The 18,205-nt window shown below is 46.1% G+C and overlaps 1 protein-coding gene and 1 pseudogene across 2 annotated transcripts in view; one reads left to right on the top strand and one right to left on the bottom strand.

Annotated features, from left to right (window-relative positions):
* B4GALNT2 (beta-1,4-N-acetyl-galactosaminyltransferase 2 (SID blood group)) overlaps positions 1-18,205 on the top strand; it is a 52,841-nt gene that overhangs the window by 10,854 nt on the left and 23,782 nt on the right. The window contains exons 2-3 of one of the 2 annotated variants that reach the window (XM_007109406.2): positions 6,958-7,146; positions 8,092-8,229. The exons of the other annotated variant lie outside the window; for it this stretch is intronic. Coding sequence (XP_007109468.1) covers positions 6,958-7,146; positions 8,092-8,229 — 327 coding nt within the window. The remainder of the gene's footprint in view (positions 1-6,957; positions 7,147-8,091; positions 8,230-18,205) is intronic. 2 annotated transcript variants of the gene reach the window in all.
* On the bottom strand, positions 17,674-17,959 carry LOC112066610 (small ubiquitin-related modifier 2-like; annotated as a pseudogene).

Raw genomic sequence — 18,205 nt, 5'->3', positions numbered from 1 at the left:
CCTGCGCGTCCCGAGCATGTGCTCCGCAACGGGAGAGGCCACAACAGTGAGAGGCCCGCGTACCGCAAAAAAAAAAAAAAAAAAATGTTTCTCCCTTTTCCAGTTATACATCTGTGTGGGGCCGTATTTTCTTCATATACTTCAACCAAACAACATATCATAACAGATTGAATGCAGAAACAATATGAGGATTCATTTTATCTATTAAGCTAAACATTAGATAAGCAAAAATGTAAAACGATGCCACTCTTCTCACTACTTTTTATTTGGAAAAATGTAGTTTTTTTTCATAAAATATGTTATTTGCGTTAACATGTAATGAGTTTATTATTTTACTTCTAAATTAATAAATACTTCTAAAAACTCCTCAAATTTCATTTCCAAAATGGTAAACATTGACAGATATAAGCCACAAAAACAAAAGCTCTTTGGGAGTCCTCCGTAATTTTTAAGATTATAAAGAGGTCCTGAGACCAAAAATACTCAGAACCAGTGATTTGGGCAGTCATCAGATGGCTGCTAATATCCTCTGAAAGAGAGATGATGAGCTATTCTGAGCCTCGCCTCCCGGATGGAGGGGCATACACCATCACCTATAAAGTAGTTTTCTCAGAAATCAAACCTGAATTTGATTGAGCCTCTTGATCTAACTACAAATTTATAGAAAATACAGGGGACGAAGGAACATGACCCAGGGGGCTGAAATCAGCACAGTCCAGATGTGGAAAATCCAAATCATGCAGGGTAAACGACATGGTTCCTTCAACAAGTAAGTTGCAAGAAAAAAATAGAGATATAGGGGAATCTGTATATTAAAAGGAACTGATGAGACATATCAACCAGTGTACGGACCTTATTTGGATTCTGCTTTGATCCTTAAAAAAAAAAAACAAAGCAAGACAAAAGGGAAATTTAAACTCTGTGGACGTTTGATGGTATTAGAGAATGATTGTTAGATTTTTAGATAATGGTATTGTGTGTCTGTGTAAGAACCCTTATCTGAAACCTTAAGCAAAGAAGGAGAACTTCTATGAGTATTGCAGAATAAGAAATATTTTTTTATAGGAATTAACACAATTGTGGGGCAAGCTGGGGAAAAAAAGTTCCAAAAAAAAAAAAAGAATTAGAGAAAAGTTACCAGCCATCTTGTCACAGGTGAATGAGCTGGAACTTGCAAGAATTCAGAAGCAGGGCTTCCCTGGTGGCGCAGTGGTTAAGAATCCACCTGCCAGTGCAGGGGGCATGGGTTTGAGCCGTGGTCTGGGAAGATCCCACATGCCACGGAGAAACTAAGCCCGTGTGCCAAAACTACTGAGCCTGTGCTCTAGAGCCCGAGAGCCACAACTACTGAAGCCCGCACACCTAGAGCCCGTGCTCTGCAACAAGAGAAGCCACCGCAATGAGAAGCCTGCACACCACAACGAAGAGCAGACCCCGTTCGCCGCAACTAGAGAAATCCCATGCGCAGCTACAAAGACCCAATGCAAGCAAAAATTTAAAAAAATAATAAAAATAAATAAATTTTAAAAAAGAAAAGAATTCAGAAGCATCTGTTTTTCTGGAGTACAGCCACAAACAGAGTTGCTGGAGAAGTATATGAAAGCTTGTTCCTCATGGTTACCACTACTGTGAATTCTCAGAGAAAGTTCTGATAGTGAACCTGGGGTGGCTGGGCAGCAGGGCCAGTAGTTGGGAAGGAGTGCTGGACCCAGAGTCGAGGGAAAGAGGATCAAGTGGGTGGAACTTGCCAGTACCTGCAGTGCCTCTAAATCTCATGCAAATTTCTCTTGTGGCCATCACTAACCTGGCGTTACACAGGGAAGGGAATGCAAGGAAACATGGTTCCAGCTCGGTTCATTTGAGTACAAAACTACCACATTACCCTTCAGAGATAGAATATTTACCGATGAAATGGTATGATGTCAAGATTGTCTTCAAAATGATTTGAGAAGTGAGGGAAATAGGTAAAGAAATAGATAAATCCGTTTTGTACAGGACTAGAAGGTGGGTAATGGGTACAGTAAAATTCATTTTTTCTCTTTATTTTTTGTATGTACTTGGATTTTTTTCTATAATTATAAAGGTTTTTTTTTTAAGTACCCCACTCACCCCTTGCATTTTTTCCCTTGGGTATTGTTAGCTTCATGGGTTTTATTTTATTCAATGTGTTATAGTTAATTATAGCCATTGTTCTTGTTGATGTATCAATTGTCCCAAATATGGCTGGTAGAAGACCCCAAACTGGCTTCTTTTTCTTTGGATATAACTGTGGTCTTCTTAGATAGCTTCCTTCCTTCTGACACCACAGGATATTCCAGACTTGCTTTGAATTTTCCTTGCCCCAAAGCCAGAATCAACCATTTCTCCAAGGGGCTCTGATTTCCTTTAGAAGGGAATACTGTATGTAAAACAAGATCCAGATGTGAGGTGTGCTCATGATTATTAGTGTGGTGTCATTTCTTCTAGGTCCTTTCTTTTTAAAAAATTTTTATTATAGTTGATTTACAATGTGTTAATTTCTGCTGTACAGCAAAGTGACTCAGTTGTACATATATATTCTTTTTCATATTTTTTCATTATGGTTTATCATAGGATATTGAATATAGTTCCCTGTGCTATGCAGTAGGACCGTGTTGTTTATCCATTCTCTATATGATAGTTTGCATCTGCTAATCCCAAACTCCCAGTCCTTCACTCCCCCACTCCCACTTCTCCCTTGGCAACCACAAGTCTGTTCTCTATGTCTGTGAGTCTGTTTCAATTTTATAGATATGTTCATTTGTGTCATATTTTAGAGTCCACATATAAGTGATATCATATGGTATTCATCTTTCTCTTTCTGACTTACTTTGCTCAGTAATCTCCAGGTCCATCCATGTTGCTGCAAATGGTATTATTATTTTATTTTTTATGGCTGAGTAATATTCCATTGTGTGTGTGCGTGCGCGCGTGTGTGTGTGTGTGTATACACATCTTCTTTATCCATTCATCTGACAATGGACATTTAGGCTGTTTCCAGGGGGTCTGGCTATTGTAAATAGTACTGCTATGGACATAAGGGTGCACGTATCTTTTCGAATTATAGTTTTGTTCGGGTATATGCCCAGGAGTGGGATTGCTGGATCATATGGTAGCTCTGTTTTTAGTTTCTCCATAGTGGCTGCACCAATTTACATTCCCAGCAGCAGTGTAGGAGAGTTCCCTTTCTCCACACCCTCTCCAACATTTATTATTTGTAGACTTTTTTTTTTTTTTTTTTTTGTGGTATGAGGGCCTCCCTCTGTTGCGGCCTCTCCCGTTGCGGAGCACAGGCTCCGGACGCGCAGGCTCAGCGGCCATGGCTCACGGGCCCAGCCGCTCCGCGGCACGTGGGGTCCTCCCAGACCAGGGCGCGAACCCGGTTCCCCTGCATCGGCAGGCGGACGCGCAACCACTGCGCCACCAGGGAAGCCCCCTATAGACTTTTTAATGGTGGCCATTCTGACTGGTGTGAGGTGGTACCTCATTGTAGTTTTGATTTGCATTTCTCTAATAATTAGCGATGATGAGCATCTTTTCATATGCCTCTTGGCCATCTGTATGTCTTCTCTGGAGAAATGTCTATTTAGGTCTTCTGCCCATTTTTGATTGAGTTTTTTTTGTTGTTGTTATTGAATTGTATGTTTGTATGTTTTGGAAATTAAACCCTTGTCAGTCACATCATTTGCAAATATTTTCTCCCAGTCCGTAGGTTGTCTTTTTGTTTTGTTTATGGTTTCCTTTGTTGTGCAAAAGCTTGTAAGTTTGATTAGGTTCCATTTGTTTATTTTTGCTTTTCTATTGCCTTGGGAGACTGTTTTAGGTCCTTTCTTAAATGAGGGATGTTTAACAAATTAAGAATGGATGTTGGATTTTATTAAATGCTTTTTAAATCACCTGTCAAGGGCTTCCCTGGTGGCACAGTGGTTAAGAATCTGCCTGTCAGTGCAGGGAACACGGGTTCTATCCCTGGTCAGGGAAGATTCCACATGCCTCGGAGCAACTAAGCCTGTGCGCCACAACTACTGAGCCTGCGCTCTAAAGCCCGCGAGCCACAACTACTGAAGCCCGCGTGCCTAGAGCCCGTGCTCTGCAACAAGAGAAGCCACCGCAATGAGAAGTCCGCGTGCAGCAACAAAGACCCAACGCAGCCAAAAATAAATAAATAAATTTATTTTTTAAAAAAATCACCTGTCAATATAATCATATTGAGTTTTCTCCTGACCTGAATTTTCTCTTGGTAAAATTTATTAATAAATTGTGTGATTGTTGGGAGGCAGAGGCATCGAATAATATCCTTCTAACTGAGAAGGAACTTTGATACCGGAAAACGAAGCAGGCAACTCCATGAAGTGCAGTTATGAAGTTTATTGTGGGTAACTTACATATGGGCTGGATCTGGCAGAGGATCCAGAGGCATTTGATCCATAGGCATTCAAAGCTGCACTCTGTGCTGCAGAAAAGGGTACAGGGGGATTTAAAGGGCCAGAGCTAAAAATAGAATCTGACTACTAGGGAGAATCATGTCCATATTGATGGGAACCGGGTTTTTTTCCCCCTCCCCTTGGGGCTCTCATGACCATTAACCATCTGCGTCAGCAAAAGCCATCCTTCCAGGACGGAAAAGGCCAGGGGAAAAGTTGATAGGAAACTTACCTTGCTTGGGTACGTTCCTTGTGAGTAGGCTAAAGCTCAGTGACATGGAAAAGGGAGCAGGTAACAGTTCAAGGAGAAAAAAAACTATAGAATACCAGAAAAGCCATTTACCTGGAGAATTTTTTTCTCCCTACTTTCGTTTTTACTCAGTGACATAATTCTTAGTTTTATTTCCTGACGGCAAAAGGACAAAAACCCAGCCCTCAAAAAGGTCAAGACCACGTCCCTCTGTTGTCGGTGATTTGTTTCTTTTTGTTAGGTTGAAAACTGTGTAATGAATTTGATGACGCTGTCATTCTTTAAAAAAAGAAAAGAAAAGAAAGGGGAGCGAGTAGGACTGTGGGCCTAAGATAAGCTGACAAAATGGAGTCCGAGTGGTTCAGCCACAGTATAGCACTGAGTCATCCTTGCTCTCCTAGACAAAACTCCATTTGTTAGTGGTGAATCTTTCATTTAGGATACCACTGTACTCTATTTGCTAATATTTGTTTAGCATGTTTACATCATTATTCATCTGTACTTACATTTGCATCGCTGTAAAACTTTTTTAAAAAAAAAATATTTATTTAATTTATTTATTTGGTTGTGCCGGGTCTTAGTTGTGGCTCGCTGGCTCCTTAGTTGTGGCACGTGTGCTCCTTAGTTGAGGCTTGTCGGCTCCTTAGTTGTGGCATGCACGTGGGATCTAGTTCCCTGACCAGGAATTGAACCCGGGCCCCCTGCATTGGGAGCGTGAGTCCTAACCACTGCGCCAACAGGGAAGTCCCTAAAACTGGTTTTTATAAATCGGTATTGAGTTACTTATGAAACATGGATTTGGGACTTTGTTGAGTACATAGGCCTTTGACAACTTCCTCAATTTTTTTCACTTTTACAGATCTGTTTAGATTATTTGTGGTTTTCTAGAAAGTCATCTCTTTCATCTAGCTATTCAAGATCTAGGCTTCTTGTGTCACTCATCTTCTATCTTCTCTCCCTTCTCTCCTCCCCTCTATTCTCAGTTCAGGGGACCAGGTTTAGCTGATCAATATCTCTGCTTCCCGATTCCTGGGAAGAAGTTCTGGCTGATCAGCCCAGGTCAGAGGTGTCCACCCTTGGTCCAACCAGCCATGGCCAGGGGAGCATCGTGTGGTACAACTAGGCTCATAGGCGTCACCTCTGTTGGTCAGGAGAAGAGTCTTAGAGCAGGGAGGTTATAAAGTAGGCAGATATCTCAAAAACTTTCTCCTCAGTGCTTAGATTTAGCGATTATTTCATTTCAGGTTGTTTTCTAATTTGCCACTTTCCATTTGCATTGTTATTAAGTTCTTGTTTCTGCTTTTCTTAGATTCATTTTGTTATCCATTTTCAAACTTCTTATTTGATTGTTTAATTTATTAATTTTATGTCTTGTGATCAGAAATTTGTATTTAAAGCTTCAAATTTTCTGCTCAGTATAGTTTTAGTGTGTTCCGCAGTTTTGTATGTAGTACCTTCATTAGCTTTATATTTTTTTCTGATGTTGTCCTTGATTCAAACACTTGCTTTGGAAAGCTTTAAAAAAAATTTTCCACGTTGTTGGGAGAGGGGGCTTATTATTATAGGTTTCATTTTGATTGTACTTGTCAGAGTGTGGAGTGTATAATCTGAACGATTTCTACTTTATTATGGTTTTCTTTGTGTTCAAATAAATGGCCCATTTTTGTAAATGTTCTAAAAGCTCTTTAACAGAATATGAGTTCTATAATTTAGTTGCTCTATTGCTTTATATATTTTTGAGACTTGATCCGTTAAGGACTGAGATTTTAGAGTGTTAGACGTGAGAATGTTCGAATCTATGACTATCTTTGTATTTGTAATCCTTCTCCTTCCATATCCTGCCATTCTTTGCTTTGTGTGCTTTAATGCTATTATTTAATGGATAAAGTTCATGAACTCTGCATCTGTTTTGTGGATCATGCATGTGATCATGATAACTGATCCTTTTGGTCCCACTTAATAATTTTTTGGCCTCAAATTCAACTGTGCTGACATTAATATCGCAAACCCTACTCTTTATTTCCCCTTGGGCTCTTTTTGCCTATTCTTTTATTTGTGATTTCTTATTGAGTCTCTCTTTTGCAAATTGATTCTTTACTCTTCTATTTAACAGAAATCAATCTTGCTAAGTAGTGTAAGATACAGGTTTAACTGACATTTTTCCTCCAGTTACTGTTCCCGTCTATATTACACAATCAAGTCTTTTTTGTTTACATAATCAAGAAAAATGACTTTAACAGCCTTTGCTCTTTTGTGTCCCAACAGCTCTAGATGTCTGTGGATCCTCTTACTCTTGGCCCTGGGCGTTGTGTTATTTATGTGCAGAAGTATGTACCTTTATACAGAGTCCAGTAACCGCAAACCACAGCTCCCTCACCCTACTCTGGCTGCCGGGGTGCTGAAGCTTCTACCTGAGGAACATGTCAGGAGCCTCTTTACCTATGATGGAATCTGGTGAGATAGCAAGTTATTCCACCTTGGTCTGACCTCTCCTTCCCGTGGCTCACAGTGTCCTGTTGTGCCCACTTTACAACCAGTTCTCTACCTTCCTGCACCTGTGTTGATTGCGAACGTGATTCCAAACCACGGAACCAGGAAAGGGCTTGGTCTACAGGGCACGGACTCTGTTCCCAGCGAAGTCCCTTATGATTTTGAAGGGCCTGTTTAACCCAAACTACAGGAAAGATGTTGCCTTTCTGTTCCTCTGGCCTCCTCGTCTGGTTGGGGGTGCTGAGATGCCACTGACATTCCTGCAACTCTCAAGTTTAAAGAAGCTTGGGGGATTCCCTGGCGGTCCAGTGGTTAGGGCCCTGAGCTTTCACTGCCAGGCCTGGGCTCGATCCCTGTTCGGGGAACTAAAATCACACAAGCCACGCAGTGTGGCTGAAGTTTGGTGCAGGAGATGACTCAAGAGAGGGGGCCTTTTTTTTTTTTTTTTTTTGGATTATAAAATGTATTTTTTATTATTTTGTTGGAGTCTAGTTGATTTACAATGTTGTGTTAGTTTCAGGTGTACAGCAAAGTGATTCAGTTATATACAGAATATTGTGTAGAGTGCCCTGTGCTATACAGTAGGTCCTTGTTGGTTATCTATTTTATCTATAGTAGTGTGTCTATGTTAATTCCAAGCTCCTAATTTATCCCTTCTCCCCACGTTTCCCCTTTGGTAACCATGAGTTGGTTTTGAGAGGGGGGCCTTCTTGCCCTTTCCCCTTCCTTCCCCTCCCTGTGTCTTTGGGAACAGCCACCGCTGGCATTCTAGAGTCTCAACCCAACCTGGACGGTGGCTACGGGAAGGGAGAGTCTGAGAGGAGCAACACACTGGGTTAGGCTTCAGACCCCGCCTTACCCACCAGCCCACCCACCCAATTCGTGACCTTAGTCTTCATCTTCTTCTAGGCTCTTCCCGAAAAACCAGTGCACATGTGAAGGCTCGGAACATCAGGGAAGATATAACTTTGAGAAAGCTTATGGCCAGAGTGACCTCCCTGCGGTGAAAGTGAGGAGACAGGCTGAATTTGAACACTTTCAGAGGACGTAATGCAGACTATGAGGGCTCTTGGGCCCTGAGGTGGAAAAGAGGCTCTCCCTACCGTCTCCTGAGGGTGTGGGTCCAGGGAGAGAAGGACGGCACTCCCGCTCTTGCAGGGTCCCTGGAAGGAACTATTAGGAATAAACCAAGTAAAGAGAACTGAGGAAATAGTCCTTCAATAAAGAGTTATAAAACGTGGGAATTCCCTGGCGGTCTAGTGTTAGTACTTGGCGCTCTCATTGCCAGGGGCCTGGGTTTGATCCCTGGCTGGGGAGCTAAGAGCCTGCAAGCTGTGCTGCGTGGCAAAACCAAAACAAACCAAAACAAAAAACGCACCACACTTGACATGTCTCAAGCATTGCATAATAAAGAAAGAGCAAAGGAATGAAGAGACTTTGAAACGTCAGTGCAGTGTTGGTGGCACAGTCTCCACGCACCCAGGCCATCAGAGCACGTACCTTTAGAGTCTCACCGTGTTGCACTATCTTATTGATTTATATGTTAAGAATGTACCGTCCCTCTGCTATGTGCAAAGCCCGAAGTTAAACCTTCAGGGTGTATCAGCCAGGATTGTCAGTTGAAAAGAGCAGAGATGGATTGTGTCTGGCTCATATCAAGAGGGAATTTGTAGGAAGGATGTTGGCACTTCCCCCAAATCGATAGGTGGTAGGATGACCAGGCTGGGAAACCAAGAACCAGGGGAGCACGGAATGGCTGAGCAGGTCTTTTCCCTTTTTCTTCCCTCCCAGCAATCATTTATGAGTTTCAGTGGAAAGCGTGCTGTAATAAATAATAGCATTGTGATTAAGGACTTTAACTCTTGAACTCTGGAACAGGCTGGATGGCCAGTTACTTAGCCTCATGGTACTTCAGTATCTTCATATGAAAAACTGTAACAGAGATACCTCCTTCATAGGTTTATTGTAAGGAACATTGTGTTAACATACAAAAGCCTAGTAACTCATAAAGGGCCTGACATATAGAAGCACCGCAAAAATATTACCTACTGTCATTGTTGTGGTTTATTATTATTATTATTTTTTTTTTTTTGTGGTGTGCGGGCCTCCCTCTGTTGTGGCCTCTCCCGCTGCGGGGCACAGGCTCCGGACGCGCAGGCTCAGCGGCCATGGCTCACGGGCCCAGCCGCTCCGCGGCACGTGGGATCTTCCCAGACCGGGGCGCGAACCCGGTTCCCCTGCATCGGCAGGCGGACGCGCAACCACTGCGCCACCAGGGAAGCCCCTATTATTATTATTATTATTATTTTTTTTTTTTTTTTTTTCGCGGTACGCGGGCCCCTCACTGCTGTGGCCTCTCCCGTTGCGGAGCACAGGCTCCAGACATGCAGGCTCAGCAGCCATAGCTCACTGGGCCCAGCCGCTCCGCGGCATGTAGGATCTTCCCGGACCGGGGCACGAACCCGTGTCCCCTGCATCGGCAGGCGGACTCTCAACCACTGCGCCACCAGGGAAGCCAAAATCACTGCCCCAAAGGGTCAGACTGTTTCTCCACTTCCCTCTCTCCTGGGTCTGAGAATACATTAGGAGAACAGTGTTAGTTCAATCCATTAAGACTCTTGCTTTCAGACCATGCCTCTGAGGGTATTAAATGCTATAATGGTCATTTCTCTCTCTCCTGGGGCAGCGACTAGATCATTCACATGTGAGTAAGAGATACCACTTACATACAGCCCCTAGCCTTCTCCCGCAGCCCAGTTTCTGTTCTCCCATCACCCCAGCTCTCCCTTTAAGGAGCCTTAATAGAAGGGATCACAGCTGTTTGCTGTTGGAGGTGATGGATGGGCCTAACAGAAGAGGATGATTTCCAGGGGGAGACACACAGCTGGCACATGTCTGAATCCCAAGTTCTGTTTTCCGGCACATGTCCAAAGTAATAAAGAGGACAGAGGAAAAATGAAGAAGTGGTAGGGGCAAGGTATTTCTCCATCATGGTGGGGGATGGGAGGTAGGGGAAGGTTTGCAGGCTTTCTTCCCTTTTCCCACTCTTTGTCTGATTTGGATGAGCAGATGTTTTATTATGCAGAAGCCTCTTGCAAGAGAGTTTTCTATTGTTCCATCTCAGGCCACCCCAGGCAGGGAGCTGGGGCAGACCCGCAGGCACTCATCCTGATCCACTGCCCTGAGAGCTTATTCACAGCACCAGACTGGTAGTTGGTTCTCAGCCAGGCTCTGCTGGGAATTTAGCTGAAAGTAAGGCGAAAGCCCCTACCTTCATGAAGCTGTCAGTCTAGAGGGAGAGAGGGAACAAGTAGAGGATGATCTAGAAGTCAGGCCTGCGGTGGAGACAGAGGCCTGAGGACAGGAACAGGAGTCAGAGGTGAGCGGGCGGGGCTTCGCGGAGAAGGTGTCTTTGAAGGATGTGTGGTGTTTCCCCGAGAGATGTTGCTGGCCTGAGCAAAGCAGGCTCGGGGAGGGAACTAGCGTATCTTGAACATCTGTTATTACAGGTTCTTTACATGCATTTGCGGAGTGGGAGGCCGCGCAAGGCCACCTAGGATTGTGAGTCAGAGTCAGGATACAAACACAGCCCACAATGTTGCACCATCTCCTGTCTGAGGGCGGGGGCAGGGCACGGTCAGCACGCAGAGGAGTTGGAGCTCCGTCTCCCCTCCCCGTCCACTGTGCTCTGTGCACCTGCTCCTGGGCGTCACCGCAGGAAGCCCAGGGCCCCACTCACCACTCAGGCCCTGCACTCTCGTCCCTAAGCTCCACACATCATTTCTGTGCCATATTGCACCCCTTCCCGCCTCCTAAAACCAGCTGACCACATAATCTGGGTGGGGGAGGGGCAGGACACTTTTGAGAATAAAATGGAGGTGTGTTAAGTACTCTTTTGGGATAACAGGGGAAATGGGACCATATGTTTACCCACCTTACAACTCTTTATGTTCTGTCATCAACATCATATCCTGTATTCCCATCCTCTTTAGGCGTATTTCCTTTATCTTCCTGCTCTAACTAAAACTGCCTCTACCGGGGACAGGTCCTCTCAAGTGGTACCTACTTTTTCCCACGTGCCTTTTACCACTGGAGACGGGGGAGGGGCCCTCCACACTCCTCCTGGGTGTCTCTAGACCACTCTTTCTCTCTCCCTCTTTCCAAAAAACACCCATTTGTTTCAATCTCATGTCAGTGGACTGTACCCCAGCCCCCCTCCTTGGTGGTGCCGACACCTGTTCCCCTTATTCCTTGGAGGAATTCCAAGCTCCCTGTCACGCTCTCCACTCCCCTGTCGTATCTCTTAGCAACTTCACTATCCACATCTCTTTCTCTCACGCCCCATTTCCAGTCTCTCAGTAAATCCTGCTGGATCCACCTTCAGAATACATCTAAAATCTGAAGACTTCTCACCTCTACCATGACCTCCTTGGACCAAACCACCAATCAAATCACATCTCCTTCCTTCTGCCCTTGCCACCTTCAAGGTATCTTCCACACAGCAGCCAGAGTGAGCTGGTTAAAGTCAAATCATGTCATTCCTCTGCTTAAAACTCTCGTATAACTTCTCGTCTCGGGGGAAGTCCAAAGTCCTTACAGTGGCCCAACAGGCCCCGCCCCTCCCTGGCTCTGAGCTCCTTGCTCACCTCAGGGGGTCCGGCATGCTCCGCTCTCAGCCCTGCTCTGCCGCCCCTCTGCCACTTGCTCCCAGGTACTCCCCCACACACCTGCTTCAGGTCTTTAATCAAATCCCCCCATCTCTGTGAGGCCCTCTGACAGCCACCCTATATATTTTATTTACCTTTCAGTTTGTCTCCCCCACTAGAAAGTAGGCTCCACAAGTGCAGAGATTTTCACCTGTCCTGTTATTTTATTTTTTTGTTTGCGGTACTCGGGCCTCTCACTGTTGTGGCCTCTCCCCGTTGCGGAGCATAGGCTCTGGACGCGCAGGCTAGCAGCCATAGCTCACTGGGCCCAGCCGCTCCGCGGCATGTAGGATCTTCCCGGACCGGGGCACGAACCCGTGTCCCCTGCATCGGCAGGCGGACTCTCAACCACTGCGCCACCAGGGAAGCCCTGCGGTCTATTATTAACATGATCATTCTTATAGTTCTTCACAGGCAATACATAATACATGAAGAGGGACTTCCCTGGTGGTCCAGTGGTTAAGACTCTGCGCTTCCACTGCAGCGGGTGCAAGTTCGATCCCTGATTGGGGAACTAAGATCCGCATGCTGTGCAGTGCGGCCAAAAAAAAAAAAAAAGAAATACATAAATCACCTAAATAGTAGATCGTTATAAGTGCTATGTGAAGAGGTAAATTAAAATATTGTGGTTGATGGCATAAAATTTAATGGGACAATGAAAGAAGGTGACCTTGAACTCTGATTTGTATATCAAGCAGGAAGTCTCCCACAATCCCCCATCCCAGAAGAGCATCCTAGAAGGAAGAGTTAACACAGGGCCCAAAGCCAGAGTGGGCCTCTCTTGATGGCTGCATGACACGAAAGCAGGCCATAGCCGTTGCCGCCTGGTGCATCAGCTGGAGGCTGGCGGTACGCGTCCAGAGGGGCCAGTGGTGACGGCCCTGGTAAGCCAGCAGGAGTGTGCATTTTGCTTTCTGGATGACGCAAAGAATTGAACAGTTTTAAAAAGTGGCAAGTTATTCTGTGAGATACTTTCATATATAAAATATCACTCTGGCTTTTCTATGGAGGATAACCTGGAGGGAAGGCAGGGAGACCTGTTGAGTAGCTGTGGGGGGAGGTAAACTTTCCTTCTACTGCCGCGACAGATGTTGTCTGTGCCTCTTTGATGAACGGTCCCTAGGCCACTGCCTTACTTCTCAGTTGACTGAGCCTAAGTCTTGAATTAAGGAAGGGAAAGGGACAGTCAGGCCCCTCCAGATTTGGTTGTGGGACTCAGTCACTACCCCAGACTCCATACAAATGCAAGACTCCCCAGAAGAGGGAAGAGCAGCAGGAGGGAGGGTTGGAGATCAGGAAGCCAGTGCAGGTGGTCCTGGCGGGGGCGTGAGCCCTGGCCCCACGTGGCTGTGCAAGGAGCATGGGGCTCAGCGGCTAAAAGTGCTGCCAAGGAACAGACTGGCTGCATCCTCCACGTCTCAGCTAGGCGACCCTGGGCAAGCAGCTTAACCTCCTCTGTGCTGTGGGGATGATAATCGTCCCTCGGGTTGGCGTTGAGTAAGTTGATCCATGGAAGGCCTTTACAGCCTCAGTGAAGTTACAGGATGGTAGGGGAGGTAAGAAAAATCTATAGATAGACAGATGACACGATAAGCTCTTACACCAAGCAGAACCTGTGCCCTGGCCCTGTGCCCCTGTAACACGGTCTGCCTGCTTCCTGCCAGGATGGTTCCCACCGTTTGCCTCCTGGTCTCCCTTTGCCACTGTCTGTGAGGTCCCGGTGTTCGGGGACTTGAGGTGCTTGGCACGGAGTAGGGCTAACAGGCATCTGTAGAACAAGTGGATGGTGGGAGGGGCAACACGGGGGCACGTTTATGAGGGAAGATGGCTCTGGGTGGCACAGGGCTGCAGAGGGAGAGAAGTCACGCCGTCCCCAGCAGGGAGTGCCTCAGGTGTGCACCTGGCAGGAAGTGCACGGTGGGGGAAGGGAGGGCAGGGAGGGAGCTTTGAAGAGATTGGAGCAGGTGGGCTGGGAGGCAGGGAGGGATAAGAGGAGGTACCAGCTGGGAGTGGGGACTGGTCTGGAGGGAGCTGGACAGAAGGAATTACAAGAAGGAACAGATTCCAAACTGGGAAGGCCAAGGACTGGCCATGTTCTCACTTGCCCCCTCCTTCACCTGTTGGAAATGCCCAGCTCTCTTGGGATTATACCTGGCAATCCGGGTATGAACAACAACAGAGTCCAGTAATGATAACTGACATGAATTGGGTCTCAGGCCATTAAGGAAGCAGCTGGGTGGGGAGACTCGTGGCGCTGAGCAAGGCGCTGAGTTAGGTACAAAGATCAATCTGATCTAGACAACGTCTCTCAATGAGCTTACAGTATAGTAGAGGGATACAGAGTGTGCTCTCCCCCCGGGGTCAAGTGGCCAGTCTCCCTATCACAGCCTCCCTGAGCCACCATCATCACAGAGCACACAGGCAGTCTCTGGCCCAGGGAGTGTTTTCAGCAAATTGCATGGAACTCAAGAGTTCAATCCCAAGCTCAATGTTATAATAGCACGTCAGAGGGAGAGATGTGGTCGGCGCTAAGAGGGAGAGCAGCATCAAGCTTTGAGAATTGAAAAACGAACGTTCAAGAAAAAGGTGACGTTCAGAGCTGGCCTGACCTCTGTTACTGAACAGACGACTTTGTAGTCTAGCTTTTGGGGTCTGGCTCTGGGTTCTCACCCTTCCAGGAAAGGGACTTTATTGATCTCTTTGTCCTCAGTTTAGCACGGGGCCGGGCAAGTCAAGAAATGAGTGAATAAGAGGCATGGGGTGATGTGTGACTCTGGACAGAGCTCTGGGTGTGATTCACTTCCTGAGGGAAGAGAAGCAGTTTGGAGGACGAAGCTTCAGGCATTAAAAAGGAATGAAGTAGATCCCGCTGCACCTTTAGAAGGTGAAGTAGATCTGCACCTTTCTGCATCAAGGTGCAGAAAGTTTGTACAGTGTATTAGTTTGTGTTTTTAGAAGAGGGGTGGACATCTGTGTGGTTGCGTGCGTGTGTGGAGGTGTGTTTATGTACGCTGGGGGGAGAAGTATGAACAGTGGTGGTAAATGTTTAACAATGGGCTTTTGACAGTGGCTTGTAGTGTTTGCCAATTTCTGTGGCTTAATAATCACACTGCGGCTGATTTCAAGCTACAGACAAGATATCACTGAATTCCAGTTATAAAATACCTCCCCCATACAGATACAATAGATGAAAATAACCTCAAGAGCAGAATAATAGGAAAATGTAGTAAAATAATTTGGAAGTGGAGAGTTTTGAGTATTTATTACCTGTGTTCCCATTGTATTTAAATTTTAAATGTATGTAATTTAATTTTTATTACTGGCTGTGTTTAAAAGCTGGCTTCCAAAGTTCCTGAAAATTCAACAATTGACTCTCCTGTGTCAGTACAACCAGATCTCACACACCACTATTAGACATGAATATCAATGGCTGTGTGTCCCTTGGTGGCAGGCAAGTGAGTAAGCACGATTTTGCCTTACAAGTCCCTTTCACACAAAGTGTCCAAGCTTTCCAGGGGACAGCGGGCTGGGCCAAGTCATTGAGGCACCTGCTTTCAATGGCTGATACGCTGGCTACCGATTTAGGGGTATCCAAGAGGCCCAGCTCTGGGAAATTTTTCTGCTAGTCAGTCCCCCATGCTCAGGAAGGAAGATCCTGCTTGGGGCTAATGGTGTCTTTCTGCTCACCTCAATCCTTCAAGGGCTCAAGATCTTCACATTTTCCCCTGCAGTCTGAGGGACGCCCCCCGCCCCAGTTGTAATTACACTCTGGATAAACTACACTCAGATGCACAAATTCCATCTGCCGGCTCACTCTGTTCTTTTGCACACCGCTGACAGTCCAGTGGCTTCTTGCTGGTATGGGGCAGGTCTGGAACTTGTGGGATGGGTAGGACTCAGACCTGGGTTTTTATCTGGCAATACAGGTGTAAGCCAAGCTATCAGAGCTTGGGTACTGCATCCCAGTAGATATCAGCTGAGTGGGACCGGACAGCTCTCAGGCCAGGAGGCTGGACACCGACACTCTCGGAGCCTAACGATGTCCCTGCCCAGATCCTCCTAGCGCTGTTCTTAGCAAAACACATCAGTCAACTAGGATTGTTTCCACATTCTCTGTTTCACACACTCTCTTCCTCTGAGTTTCATTTGGCATCTTCAGGCTAGAAACCTGCCTGTCTCAGCTCAGCAAGTACAAACTTGATTGGCCTAGATCAGTGGCTCCCAAAAGTTTTTCTGTCCCAGCACACCTGGGGGGATAGGGCACTCTACAACTTCTTGGTAACAGCAAGTAGAGATTCTTCTGGGGGTGATGGGGGGCCTGGGTAGTAAAAGGGATGTTATTCCACACTAATTTTTATACTGTTACACACACAGATGAACACACATAATCACACAGATATTTATGTGTTTATATATATATCCATATAAACATATACTGCTGGCGTTTTGTGTATATATATATATTTATATATAAATTTATTTAGTTAGTTTTTGACTGTGTTGGCTCTTTGTTGCTGCACGCGGGCTTTCTCTGGTTGCGGCGAGCGGGAGCTACTCTTCGCTGCGGCGCGCAGGCGTCTCACTGTGGTGGCTTTTCTTGTAGCAGAGCACGGGCTCTAGGCTCACGAGCTTCAGTAGTTGCAGCACGCAGGCTCAGTAGTTGTGGCTCGCGGGCTCTAGAGCGCAGGCTCAGTAGTTGTGGCGCACGGGCTTAGTTGCTCTGTGGCATGTGGGATCTTCCCGGACCAGGGCTCGAACCCGTGTCACCTGCCTTGGCAGGCGGATTCTTAACCGTTGCACCACCCGGGAAGTACCTTGTGTGTGTATTTTTAATGTAATTGGTACCATAAGAACAAATGACTCTGAAATTTGCTTTCATTCAATGATTTTTTTCGTTTTATTTTATTATTTTTTAAAATATTTATTTATTGGGTTGCACCAGGTCTTAGTTGCGGCAGGCGGGCTCCTTAGTTGTAGCATGTGAACTCTTAGTTGTGGCATGCATGTGGGATCTAGTTCTCTGACCAAGGATCAAACCCAGGCCCCCTGCATTGGGAGCGCAGAGTCTTAACCACGGCGCCACCGGGGAAGTCCCTTTTTTTTTTTCCGTTTTAAACGAGAAGTTTATTTAAACAACAAGATGTTTGACTTGAAGAGAAAAACTATCCGGGATGCATTTCTTTTCGAGGAATTTATACCTCCTTAAATACAGATTCCTTTACCTGTAACAGTTACGAGCAAGAGGGTTATAAAATTGTCCTTGGTTTTACAAAGATAAATGAAAAACGTTAAAATTCTCCAATTGAACAAGGTATGCAAGGATTTTTCAATCTTGTTATTCTTGTGTTAAACAGTGAGAGCAAAATAACTCACTGAATATGAAGACAAGAGCTGAGTGAACCTGTTGCTAATGGAGAAGGGGGTATTTTCTCATAACCAGTGTTCCCCCATCCCATCTCCATTTGATGCCAATCAAAACATACCACTGGCTATTTAGTTTTAAAAAATGCAACACGTGGGAATTCCCTGGCAGTCCAGTGGTTAAGACCCCAAGTTTCCACTGCCGTGGCCTGGGTTCCATCTCTGGTAGGAGCACTGAGGGGCCAGAAAGCAAGCAAGCAATATGTTTGTGCACATACACTTGTCACACACACCAGGAATGGGGAAGGGGAAAATGAAAGAACAGAGAAAACGATACTGTAGTGGTCAGGATGTGGTGGAACCAAATTGTGGTCTTCTGAGAATGTCTCCTTGGTCTGGAGGAACAAAGTAGCAGGTTCTCTTTTTAGTGGACACCGCCTGTCTGCTGCTGGGACACATCGGTGGTATCTCCAGCCTCCACTTCCAACTGTGTGGGTGTGTCTTTCTCATTGATTGGCTGCTCATCAAATCGGAATCGGATCTGCCTCATGGACAAACCCTGCTGGTCACACAGGCTTGCGTCCGCTTGCTAAGTGGTGCGTGCCTCTTCATCTGAAACTGCGCGGCGGAATCATCCTACCCCGCCCCCTTCAAATCACGTGATAACCATTCTCAGTCTTGACTCCTCCCTTGGGTTCTTTGCCCGTCATCCGCGCGCCGGAGTCTCTTCGGCTGCCATTTCACAAAAGAGGTACCAGGTCTACACCAGATGAGCACACAAGCAACACCAGGAGCCTCAATTTTTTTTTTTTTTCTTTGCGGTACGCGGGCCTCTCACTGTGGTGGCCTCTCCCGTTGCGGGGCACAGGCTCCGGACGCGCAGGCTCAGCGGCCATGGCTCACGGGCCCAGCCGCTCCGCGGCATGTGGGATCTTCCCGGACCGGGGCACGAACCC

The sequence above is a fragment of the Physeter macrocephalus genome, chromosome 14, assembly GCF_002837175.3.
Source record: "Physeter macrocephalus isolate SW-GA chromosome 14, ASM283717v5, whole genome shotgun sequence".
NCBI lineage: Eukaryota > Metazoa > Chordata > Mammalia > Artiodactyla > Physeteridae > Physeter > Physeter macrocephalus.
This window is presented reverse-complemented; position numbering and strand designations above follow the sequence as displayed.